This window comes from Jaculus jaculus, chromosome 19 (genome assembly GCF_020740685.1).
Source record: "Jaculus jaculus isolate mJacJac1 chromosome 19, mJacJac1.mat.Y.cur, whole genome shotgun sequence".
In the NCBI taxonomy this organism is placed as follows: Eukaryota; Metazoa; Chordata; class Mammalia; order Rodentia; family Dipodidae; genus Jaculus; species Jaculus jaculus.
Window position 1 is genome coordinate 32449133 of NC_059120.1, and position 12031 is coordinate 32461163.

Genomic DNA, 12031 nt, shown 5'->3' on the forward strand with positions numbered 1-12031 from the left:
TCAGAGGTGGGATAGACCCTCCTTTCTTGTCTCAAGTTGGAGGTCTCATGGTAACTGGTCCATGGGGACATCTCACACACTACAAACTCTATTAATATAAGCTTACTTGTTTATGCCCGACTGTCGTTAAGACTTTGCTCAGCCTGCGGAGGAGACTTGCTCTTTCCAGCACCAGGAAGGTGGGAGAGGAAAATGAGATTTCTAGGCTTTTCTCTGGAAATCCAAGATGCTTTTCCAATTCGACAGAACCAACTTCTCTGCCAGCCCGAATTTGTTCTGTGTAAGAGTGCTGTATGGGGTCTTCTGCAACACACAACCAGTGGGAAATCTTTGTAGATTATGAGGACAATAAGAATGGCCAGGAGTGTTGTATTTTCCTTAAGATATCCCCATGACCGCACTTCCGTGAATGAATTTTAAAAGGAGGTAATGGGAAATAATTAAGGAGAAAGGAGAGCTATTGATGGGAAGGGATCTGAAGGGACATTTGAAAAAATCATATTCAACTATCAGTGTTACTAGCTGTCCATTGGTCGGCACTCCCCGCGGATTCGGATTCTGTGGAATAAGAGCCCCGGAATAGGCGAAGTGCAGCTCAGCAGTCTGCCTCCGAGAGTGTTTGATTGGTCCGGGCCCAGCCAAGCCCCAGGGAAAAGCGTGCAAGACGAACGGGCTCTTCGCCCTCCCGAGCTGGCCTCCACCAGGTAGAGCTGAAAGGAAGAAGCAGTCCTTGGATTTTCAGTTAAAACCCTGGACAGTAATGGGCTGCATATTTGTTTGTTTCGTTTTGTCTTAACTAGAGTTGCTTGGAAAACGTTCAAGGCGATCATAGCAGGGACCTGTAGGCAAAATCGGGAAGAAGTGGTAGATAGATATAAAAGCACCCGGGGTCAGGAGTGACATGGTCAAAACCGTTTTCTGGCTTTTGAGGGGGAGATTAGCATTTTGCTGATATTTTGCTCTGGAGCACCAAAAGTCCAGATCTCCAACTAAAATGACTGAACTTTGTCTATGAGATTCAGCTGAATTGGGATGAAAACATACGGATTTGGAATTTGCTGGAGTCATACCGGCACAGATCCAATCTCAGCTTTCAGTCTTGCAGTCTTTTCACACAGAGTAACCAAGCTATGGGGTACCGGGTAGCCAGGGGTTAAAGTAGGCCAGGAGCATCCTGGGGAAGACGGAGCTCGGCTTTGGCGAGCCTCAGTCTCTCTCTTTCTCTCATTGGCCCTTGTTCTCAGGGTTTCTCTTGTTCCCTTCTTGCTATTGGTTGGGGGCTGGCTTTTTCCCCCCTCAGTCTTTTTCTTCCCCCCTCCCTCTCCCACACCCCTCGGAAAGGGCACCGGGTTCCTAGGGAAGGGAAGAGTTCAGGGGGGGAAAAAGTTTCCCAGAAGTTTGGACCAGGGGAAGGTCCGCAAGACTGAGGGAAGAGGAAGAGAGAAAGAGAGAGAGAGAGGGGGGGGAGGGAGGGAGGAAGGGAAAGAGAGAGAGAGAGAGAGAAGGAGGGAGGCAGGGGGAAAGGAGAGAGAGAGAGAGAGAGTGAGAGAGAGAGAGAAAATGAAAAAAATGAAGTTCAGTTCACACAGCCAGTGAAGGCCTGCCGGGTGGGTGGGAAGCAGGGCCCGGCGCTCATGCGGCGAGCGGGCGGCGTCCGGGGCGCGCGTTGCTAGGGGCTGGAGTTGGGGTGCGGGTCCGACGGGCGGCGGGCGGCGAGCCGCGAGGGAGGCGAGGGCACCCGCGGCGCCGCGCTCAGCCTCGGCCTCTGCGCCGCGCCGCGCCGCGCTGCGGCCCCGGGCCGGGCGGGAGGACGGGCGGGCGCTCTGAGCGGGAGGGCGCGGAAGCGGGGGCGAGCGGGGCCGAGTTGCGGGCGGCTAAGATGAGTGAACGGAGAAGATCAGCAGTCGCCCTGAGCTCGCGAGCGCATGCCTTCTCCGTTGAAGCCTTGATCGGCTCCAGTAAAAAGCGGAAACTGCGAGACTGGGAGGAGAAGGGGCTGGACCTGTCCATGGAGGCACTGAGTCCTGCAGGCCCACTCGGAGACCCGGAGGACCCGGCCACACAAGGCCTGGAACCCCACGTGGGTGAGTTCGTCGGATCTGACCGCGGAGGGGACAGGGTGGAGCGGGGACGCTAACCGATAATCCACGGGTGTGGAAGGAGGCCCGGTCTGCTGAAGGTCTGTAGAGAAGGGTTTCCTTTTCTTGGTGCAAACGCCGGGAGCCTTCCTAAATTCGCCGGAACCGATTTGGGGCTGGCCAAAGCACAGCAGGAGGCCCGCTTTCGCACACTCCTTTCTCTGGTCCAAGCAGACCAGCTCAGTCTGAAGGGCCTCGAGTCTCTGAGTGTGGAGAGCACGGTCACTGGCTACGAGTCCAGAGAGACAAGTGGAGTTGGAACTTGCTTCAGAGAGTAGGGGAGCCTAGTGAGAGATTTCTATTTCTGTATTGGGAAATGCTGTTTTTCTCATTTGGCCCCTCTCCCAAGTAACTTTTTGATGGTAGAGTGTACTTACATCTCTATTCCGGTGGAGACAAGAATGGGTATTAGAATCTTTTTCTTACACCCTGAGTCACTCCTCAGGGCCCACATCTCTGTATTTGAGCGCTTGGGTGTTTCAATTAATTTGTGTCTCTGATAAATACATATTTTATGCATATCATGTGCACAGAACACGTGAAACACAGGGAGGGAGTCTATGTCTGTATTTTAACAGAACCGTAGGAATGGGAAGAACAGCTTAACGTTTTGTAAGAAAGTGCCAAGATTTCAACTGTGCAAAACAGCCAGGGGAACAGCTGTCGTCAGACGACGCTGGTGCGCATGCACACAAACAACACTCATAGTTTAGCAGATTCACAAAATTTCAACTTAGATTTCTAACATGATGCTGGAGGCGCCCCTGCTGCCCATCCAGACTCGGGCGCGAGAAAGATCAGTGGCCTGGGCAAGTTCAGGAGCTTGGGGATCCCAGCAGGAAAGCCGGCCAAACCCAAAGAGGGACAGCTGTCGCTTACATTTTCTCTCCAGGCAGTGACAGTTCAATTTCCATGCTCCCAATGCTAATAATAACGCGATTAGCAAGAGACCTGCAGAGACTGGGTTTTAGGAATTCTCCGTGTTCTTGTGGCCCGTTCCGGAATTTGGGTTTAGTGCTGGGGAATTATTTTTATTAGTCGATGAAAAGAAAATTAAAAGGAGATTTATTTCGTTCACCCAAGCTTTTCTTCATTTGCTCAGGGGGCCAGGCCTCACTGGCTCAAGTGTAGGCAGCCAGGGGAGGGAACCATGGGTAAAGTGTGGACCTTCTTTTGCCGGGCTGTTTCTTCACTTAATTAACTTGTCAGTGTCTCACTAGAACCTTCCTTCTACAGTCAGTGGAAGTTTTTGCAGGCCTTTGGGCAACTCCCCATTTGGAGGGTTTTGTATTTTTTTTTCTGGACATTTGGGAAGAAATTTATTTATTTGGACAAGGCAGACGTCCTGTTGAAAGAGTTTTATTTTCTCTGGGTGCCTGTTTAGTGTTCTGTGTTCAAAAGGGCCCACATTTGGGGTTCAAAATTAGGGACACAATCCACAGTTTTCTCTTACTGCCATTGTTCTCAACTAGAAGTAAGGAGAGTAAAGAGAAAGGAAACCATTCCAAGGACATGAACATGGTGAACATTCCTCAAAACTGTTCACTAGCTCTGCCTGTCTGAGATGGGGATATACCTAGTATAGAGCCAAGATTTCACTGTGCAAAACAGCCAGGGTGTGGAACTGCCAGTTGGTCTGTTCCAGTACTTTATCACATGTTTAAAAAGGAAAAGCAAAGGGCATTTGGATTACAGAAAATGAATATGTTTATGGGAAATATTCCAGGAAGAAAAAACCAAACCTGAAAGCACTCTAGGGTTCTGGGAAGTCAGGGTTCAGGCTGATCAGACATGGTGGAACTCTGATGGAGTCTCAAAGTTGGAGCCCTGGCTATGGCTTAAGACTTCCTTATTGGTTTTAGGGTGAGAAAATATCTTTCTAGGAAAGGGAGCCCATGGCATGAAGATGCTGTGGATTCCAGAGTAAAGCCTTGATGTTTGAACTGTCTGCTCTGGATCCAGCTATAACAGAATTGTTGACCAGAGATGGAGGGAGATGGTTTGTAAACTTAACTTTTCTTCTCTAATAATAGAGCCCCAAGACACACACACAAGACCACTTTTAAAGACGTGTGTATGGAGTTGTTCAAGGCACCATTCTTTGGGCCTCACAATTCTGACCAATCTTCTTGTTAGGACCAGGGGTGTTGCTGTGTGGCTCGTTTGCCTTAGGCCAATAACAGCACAGGTAAAAGCAGAAAATTAAATAAACAAATAAGCCAAAACTGCCTCCTTCTCTGAGGAGTCAAATATGCACGCAACACCATCCCAGAGCAACCTTATTACTTCTCACCATCTTCTTTCTCAGATTGACATCGCTGTGCTCAGGCTGCTCAAGCCTAAAAACGCCAGGATCCTCAGACAACACGAGGCTTAAGTTGTAATGCTTAACTTTAATTCCAAGACGCAGCCTTTTGCTTTTGCCCAGCCTGCTTTTCTTTCTGTGTCTGGACAGAGCTGGTTTTAGTAGGCGCCAACCTGAGGGGCGGGGAGCAGCTAGGCCTTGGCGCTGGGCAGCTAGCTCATCCCTCAGAGGACAGTGTGTGTTTCAAAACTTTCCACTCAGCCCGAGAGCCACGGACGGGGCTTTGGAGGACGCTAACAAGGTTCTCTCCCACTGGTCCTCTCCCGCACGGGGCTTCTTGGGGGAAGCCGCCAGGCTTCACCGCTCTCTCCCCACCCCCGCGTCCGGCTGAGCTGCCGCGGGGGAAGCTTTCCAGCCGGTCCGCAGAACAGCTGCGGCGGCCGCGGCCTTGAAAGTGTATTTCGGGCGCGCGGCGGCGCCATCTGCGCTGGACCCCATCTTCCCTCCACCCGGTTTCCTGCTCGAATCCTCAGCTGTGCGGCCCAGGCCCGGTCCCCCGCGGAGAGAAATAATTCAAACCCTCTGCTGAGGGATTTCGTCCTCCAGAACCCGCAGGCCCGGCCAGGAAGGTGGCCGCGTGCGGGTGCGGGTGGGCCTGGACAGCAGACTCACTTGAGGACCCGGGGCTCAGGGGCCTGGAGCGCGAGCATACAAAACCCAAGAAACCTTGGCTGTCTCCAGGTGCTTTCTTTTAAGTGACCTCTGAACTCCTGAGCTCAGATGGTCACATGAATTGACCTGCCAGTTTATTGTTTGAGATTTTAACGGTGACATTACATCTTTACCCACTCCACTCCCAATAAGGTGAAACACAGGAAGTGGCTCGTCATTGACATTTAAGAAAAAGATAAAGAGGGAAGGGTAGGAAGCCAGTAGAGAGAATGTGGTCGAATAGGATCCAAGTAGGAGCCCAGATGGGTTGGAGTAGAACTGTTGGCCAGAGCACCGAGGTTCGGCCTGGAGTAGCGGTCCTAGCAAGCCTGGTTCATCTCTGTGGCATACCTGCCCTGATACGTGCGCAGGCGCCCTCGAAGGGGCTTGTGAGCCTTGTTTGAATTTTGCAAGGCTCCGGCCTGTCAGGTCAGGTCTGGCTTGAAGACCCCCTTTGGTAAGCGACCAGTGTGAAGGAGAGAGGAGGTAAGGACTCAATCTGTCAACTACTAGAGAAGATTGTTCACTGAGGGTGTCTGCTAAGAGTCTTTTGGGAGTGTGGGTTAGGCAGTGGCTAAAGTAGACGCCCTCTGTAATGCTGACACTGTATTGTCTCATCACATAGGCTTTCTCTGTAAAATACGAGCTCTTGGAGGAGCTAGTAAGAAGTAATTATAACTCAGTCCACTTCAAATAGAGAGGGAAGGAGTGTGCAATGACTATGCCTTATAGGTCACCCCCACAGGCTCAGGAGAGCCACTCACAGGCCTCACCATCATAGCCTCCATCACCCACTCAGCACCTCAGCAACCTTTTCTGAATGCAAACTCAGTAGGCAACAAAGGCTTTCCTTGGCACATAGTCTGTAGCCCCACTCCAACTATTATGATTAAACGTTGTATTAGGGTTTCCAGATATCCACTTTGAGTTTACTGATTTTGTAGATGAAATGCCCAGAAACAGCAGTCCTTGGAGTAACTCATGGGTATGCAGGGAGAAGGAATTCAATTTTTTGGAGTAGAATTCAAACAAATGATATTGACACAGATTCCCTGACATTTCCTTGAGACTCCCATATTCTATCAGTTACTTCAATTGCTGCATTTTAATTATGAAAGAAAATTAATTTAAAATATTGTTAAAACATACAGCATATGTGGAGTAAAGTATGGCTTGAAGAACCTAACCTGAGGGCAAAGCTAAAAGTTCCCTTAAGATCTGATATATTTTCTTTGCATTCGAACATGAATTTTAAGGAAACACGTCCCTCATCATTAATCCTACATATCAAACCACAAGGCTGGTAAGACTAACACATTTTAGTCCAGAAGTTCTAAAAGTTGTGGTCATTCAAGCCTCTCTTAGGGCATTCGTTGCTCTTATTACAAAGTGGAATGTTCCATCCAGATTCCCTTTAGTGGGACTATTGTCAGAAATTATAATATAATAAAGTGAGGGAAGAATTTTGAGATCTTGATTGTAGACATCTTTGTTTTTTTATGCTTTGTGGGATAACAGTTATTTATTATAATAAAGTGAGGGAAGAATTTTGAGATCTTGATTGTAGACATCTTTGTTTTTCTAGGCTTTGTGGGATAACAGTTATTTTAAAAATCTGTGCATGAATTCCTTCTCAGGTTAGTTTCAGACTTAAAAAAAAAAAAAAAGCAAAACTGACCTGTGCAAATTCCATAGGGATAACCAGTTGACAGGAATGTCACTTTGTTTTCTCCTTCCCGGAAAGCCAGAAGTCGATCTGATGATTATTCTGGAAGCATAGCTGGTTATTTATTCTCAAAAGACTACATAGTTCAATACATACTGTATAAGCTGTTCTCACACCCAAGGCTTAAGTTTTGATCTTTTGGGATGCTTTTCACAAGAAAAGAAAGGGAAGCAGGGAACTGATGAATGTGGAATTTCCCCCTTTCTTTTCCCATCCTTGTGGTTCATTTTTGCTCTACTTTCCTAGTTTTTAGCAACTCTGGAATTTTATATGCACACAATTGAGATACTGGGGTCTGCACTGAGAAAAGCAGTTAGCAATTTTATAAATCAGGGTCCGTTTACACTTCTTTGGGGAAGGATAATCGTTAGTTAATTTAAGTGAGGCCCTTGCAGTAAGTGTCAAGGTGGAAAATGAGAGTTGGTAGTGTGGGCCCTGCTGTGAAATGGGAAGAGGTGTGTGTGTGTGGGAGGGGGGGAGTTAAGCAACTGGAGAAGACTAATCAGCATTTATTTAGCACCATTAAATGGTCTCACTTAGAGGCAGGATATTTTGCTGAGCAAAAACTGGTAAGAGATTTGATACCACAAGTGAAAATAGCACTTCCTTCACTACTTTTGATTCTGTTTTAAAACAAAACAAAACAAACTATAGTGTCTAGTTTTGTCCTTTAAAGATAAGGATATACAGTGAGTATTAATATTCAAATTTACAAATTTATGCATGTGACCAGCATACTATTTCAAGAATGGTATTGAGAAACAAAACACTAGATCAGAATGGGATAACACAGTATTTCCGGAACAAGAAATGTGTGTGTGTGTCCACCTTAACAACATATGGGACGGCAAAAATTTTGTCACCTTTAGTTAGAATTTGAAAACTCAAGATTTAAAACTTCTATTTACTATGTGTTTTCATTTAAATTTTAGTGCAACTGATTTTGACTCAATTCAAACAGCAATACCAGAAAACAAGACTATTCAAATGTTATAAAGGCAACACTAATAACAATAACAAGCGATAGTGTAAACTTTCCTCAGTGAATTAGTCATTTAATTTTGTGAATAATGCCATCTATATTTTGGATGGACGGAATAGTGCTGTTAATCCTGAAGAATAATTTCATGTTTGTTTCAAGTAGGAAGTGAAGGGAATGCCTAAGAAATCTGGATAATAATTACGGTTTACAAAACTAAGGCAAGAAACATTGTGAGCTGGAGTAATTAATTTAGTAATACAGAAACTAAATGTAGAAACGTTTCCCCTATTTGTCTAATATTTACGATGTAGCCGCAAAAGCTCAAAGCAAATGTTTTGCAAAAACGTGTCACACATTTTATAGGAAGAAGAAAACATACAAAAAGACCACTCGGTGCATTTCATGTGCGTTGCCCCTGAAAAGAGGTCCAGTCTGGGGGGTTCCCACCTTTTTTAACTGCATCTCTCTCCTCTTGCGCCGCAGTAGTCGGCTTCCGCCGCACGCGTCCAAACAACTCCAGCCGACGCCTCGCAGCCCGCCCAGCGGGTCGCTCCGGGTGACAGGCCCGCTCGCGCGTGACCTTCACGAGTGAGTGGCGGGCCGGGCCGGGTCGGACCAGGGCTGCGAGGGCTTCGGTCCAGGAGCCGCTCGGGTCCTCCCAGCGTCCCGCTTCCCCCGCCCCTCCGGCTCCCCGCGCCCACCCCGGCGCGGGCCGGGACTGCGGGCGCCCGCTCTGCGGCCGAGCCTTTGAACCCGCGGAGTCGCTCTCCGGGGATGATCGGTGCTCCTTGTCGCTCTAATTACATCCTGGAGAAGCGGGAGGCTTTGGGGGACCAATCAGACCCCCCAAACAAATAAGAAAACAAACGGAACCCGGGGATCTTACACCTCGCGCCCGGGGGCGATCTGGGTTTTGCTTTCATCAGCCTGAACAAATTTCCGAGGAATCAAACCTACTTCAAACATTAGCAATTAGGAACCAAGAATCTCGCGGCCTGCAGAACTTTTAATCCCTAACCATTTCCAAATGGGTAATTCTGGGGTCAGTAAATATTGTAGCCAATCTGTTTGAAAGAAAGACGTCCCGCTGGTTCGGCTGCCCGACGGTCCTCCGGCAGAGGTGAGCGCCGACCGCGTCCTTCAGAGCCCCGCGCCGCCCACCCGCCCGCGGGACGGAGAGACCCGGAGGTCGGTTCTTCACGCGCTTCCTGCGGATCAAGAGCAGAGAAGTCATTATTTTCTTAAAGTAGAACCTACTCAACTTTCCAAAGTAGGGTAAGTGACTACTAGTCACGGAAAATGACCGAGTTCTGTAAAGATGAGTAAATGCAGTGAGAAGTCCGCAGAAAGGGCCCGCCCGGAAGCTCAGCCTTATTGGCCTGACCCAGGCGCATCCTGCTCTTGGGCTTCTTGGCCTGAAGTCAGAGGATCTGAGTGTCTTAGAGCTTCCATTCTTATTCCAATCAACAACTAATTTTTACAGAGGGAACGGGGCACCTTCATGGACACAGCAGTGCTTTCTCTGGATGAAACAGTTTTCTTAATCTGGAAGCTTAATTAATAATTAACTCCCTCCCTCCCTTCTTTCCTTCCTTTTTTTTTTGTACAACAAAGGCAGAGCTGTATCAAGGCAGTATTCAGGAAAAAAAATAGACGTTAGTTTGAAAATCAAAGGTAGAGAGAAGCTTTTCACAAGAACACTGGAATTAAAGCTTTTCAGAAACTTTATTTGCTTATCTGGCTACGAGTTTTCACAACGACTTCACTACAAAGCTTTCACTACACTTCCGTACTCTATGTCATATTCATTCTATGCTATGTCTATGAACTATTGGTAGGAAGAGGGTAGGATTCACATGATTAGGAAGCTTAAATTCTAGTGCTAGCTTTACTATTAATTAATGTTAATGCCAGAATATAAAAGCAGGCATCCTGATGTTGAAAAATGTTTTAAAATATTTTCTATCATGCAGTGAGAGGGATGAACTCAAGTGAAACCTGAAGCCATTTTTTCTGTGAGATTCTGTAGCCCAATTACATTTCGTTTAAAAAAATGCTAACGTTTTTCTTCTACAGCACCTAGGCCATCATTTGATCCATCCCTTATATTGTTGGAATGAGAGGAATTTCCCTGCAGTTATAGAACAAAATGATAATGACAACTCAAGACCCCTAAAAACATTTTTAGAGTTAAAATTAAGAGCTTTTATAAAACTCTTGAAAAAGATTTCTATTAATATCACATGTTTAGAAGACCTTTGTGTTTTATGTAACCTGTTGTTACCTGTGAGAATAATGCCTCAAAGTCTGTATGGCATTAATCAGTCGAAGGATATGCAAGTGACTTATACATTTGATCATTTTCTGTGTCTTTCACAGAAGTAACCAGTAAACCACATAATTGAAAAATAAAGATTGAGAGAAGTCACTTGATCATTGGTAAATTGAACTGGTGTGCCAAAAAAACCACCTCTTGTCCCTCCCCCACCCATTACTATTTGATCCCCATGGAAAGCACTAGTAACTATTTTCCATGTCTAGCTTGCTAAGCTGAGATCTTGATCTGGCAAAGATGTGAGAATGCTAAGAGGATGGCTTAGTAACAGGCAAAACGCTTGTCAACAAGATAGATCAGAAGACAGTTTAGCATTCAAGACCTCTATTCATAGCAGCTGAACTTGAGGGCAGGGTCAGAGGCAAAACTAGGCCCAGCACACACTAGGAGGCTTTCTCATATTTCTATCTTATGAGGCTGTGTTTCCTCACACTGCTGTACCTTAGTGGTGACTCCCCACCCTCATCTGATGACCTTGTTTTGCACAGACCCTGTGTAGATTACTGTAATCATGGAGTGCTGGATTTACTAGCCGTTCTCTTACTAATACTCTATAAACAGCTGTAGGGCAGGAACATTGTTTAATTTTTGTTTCTCTCTTTCTTTTTTTTTTCCCTGCGGTAGGGTCTCACTGTAGCTCAGGCTAACCTGGAATTCACTATATAGTCTCAGGGTGGCCTTGAACTCACGGTGATCCTCCTACCTCTGCCTCCCGAGTGCTGGTTAAAGGCGTGCACAAACATGCCTGGCTCTCATTTTTGTTTCTTTTTTTAAACATTTTTATTTATTTATTTATTAGAGAGAGACAGACAGAAAGAGGCAGAGAGAAAGAGAGAGAGAATGGGCGCGCCAGGGCTTCCAGCCACTGCAAACGAACTCCAGACGCGTGCGCCCCCTTGTGCATCTGGCTAACGTGGGACCTGGGGAACCGAGCCTTGAACCGGGGTCCTTAGGCTTCACAGGCCAAGCGCTTAACCGCTAAGCCATCTCTCCAGCCCCATTTTTGTTTCTTTAAAGCATAGGATAACTGTCTGGCACTTAGTAAATAAAAAATATAGTTATATTCATAGCACAATACAAACAATAAAAACTAACATTTATTCAACATATACTGTGTCAGCCATTGTGCTAAGCTTATATACCATGCATACAAGCATACACATTTTTGCACACTTACATGTATGTATTCTAATTAATTACATATCAAACATTTTTAGAGAGTTACTCTTATTATTATTTCTGTTTGTTGGAATGACTATCAATTATATAGTAGCTCTCTGTGGTTACACTGCTTCTGAAACTTCCTAGTTGTATGACCTTGAGAAACTTAATCTTTCTTAACCTTAATTTTTGCATCTATGAAATAGAAATAATAAATATGTCATAAAATGCTTGATATTAGGATCAGATGAGATAGTGCAACATAGGAAGAAAGGATTTAGTGTCAGGCTTCCTCTCAATTGAATTGATGGTGATCACTTTGGGTAAGAAATTACTACAAGTTATTACTACAGGTAATAATGTTCCTTTCCCCCTTCTTTAAAAAAATAGATATTTATTTATTTGACAGGAGGGGAGAACAAATTCTAGACACATGCACTACTTTGTGTGTATTACTTTATATGGGTACTGGCAAAACCTAGACCAGAAGGCTTTGCAAGCAAGCATCTTTAACTTCTGTGCCATCTCTCCATCCCACCCCACTTTCCCCACACTTTTGCTTTAAGTGGAATGTTTGGGATGCATAGTGGGATTCTCACTGTTTATGCCTATGGTTAGAAACAGTACAGCATTTGAGTATGTGTGGCTCATGAAGTCAAGAGAAGTTTAGAGA

The 12031-nt window shown here is 45.9% G+C and overlaps 1 protein-coding gene across 1 annotated transcript in view; it reads left to right on the plus strand.

Annotated features, from left to right (window-relative positions):
- Positions 1-1879: 1879 nt before the first annotated feature.
- Tbx15 (T-box transcription factor 15) overlaps positions 1880-12031 on the plus strand; it is a 132727-nt gene continuing 122575 nt past the window's right edge. The window contains exon 1 of the mRNA XM_004667510.3: positions 1880-2084. Within this exon, the coding sequence (XP_004667567.1) occupies positions 1880-2084 (205 nt within the window). The remainder of the gene's footprint in view (positions 2085-12031) is intronic.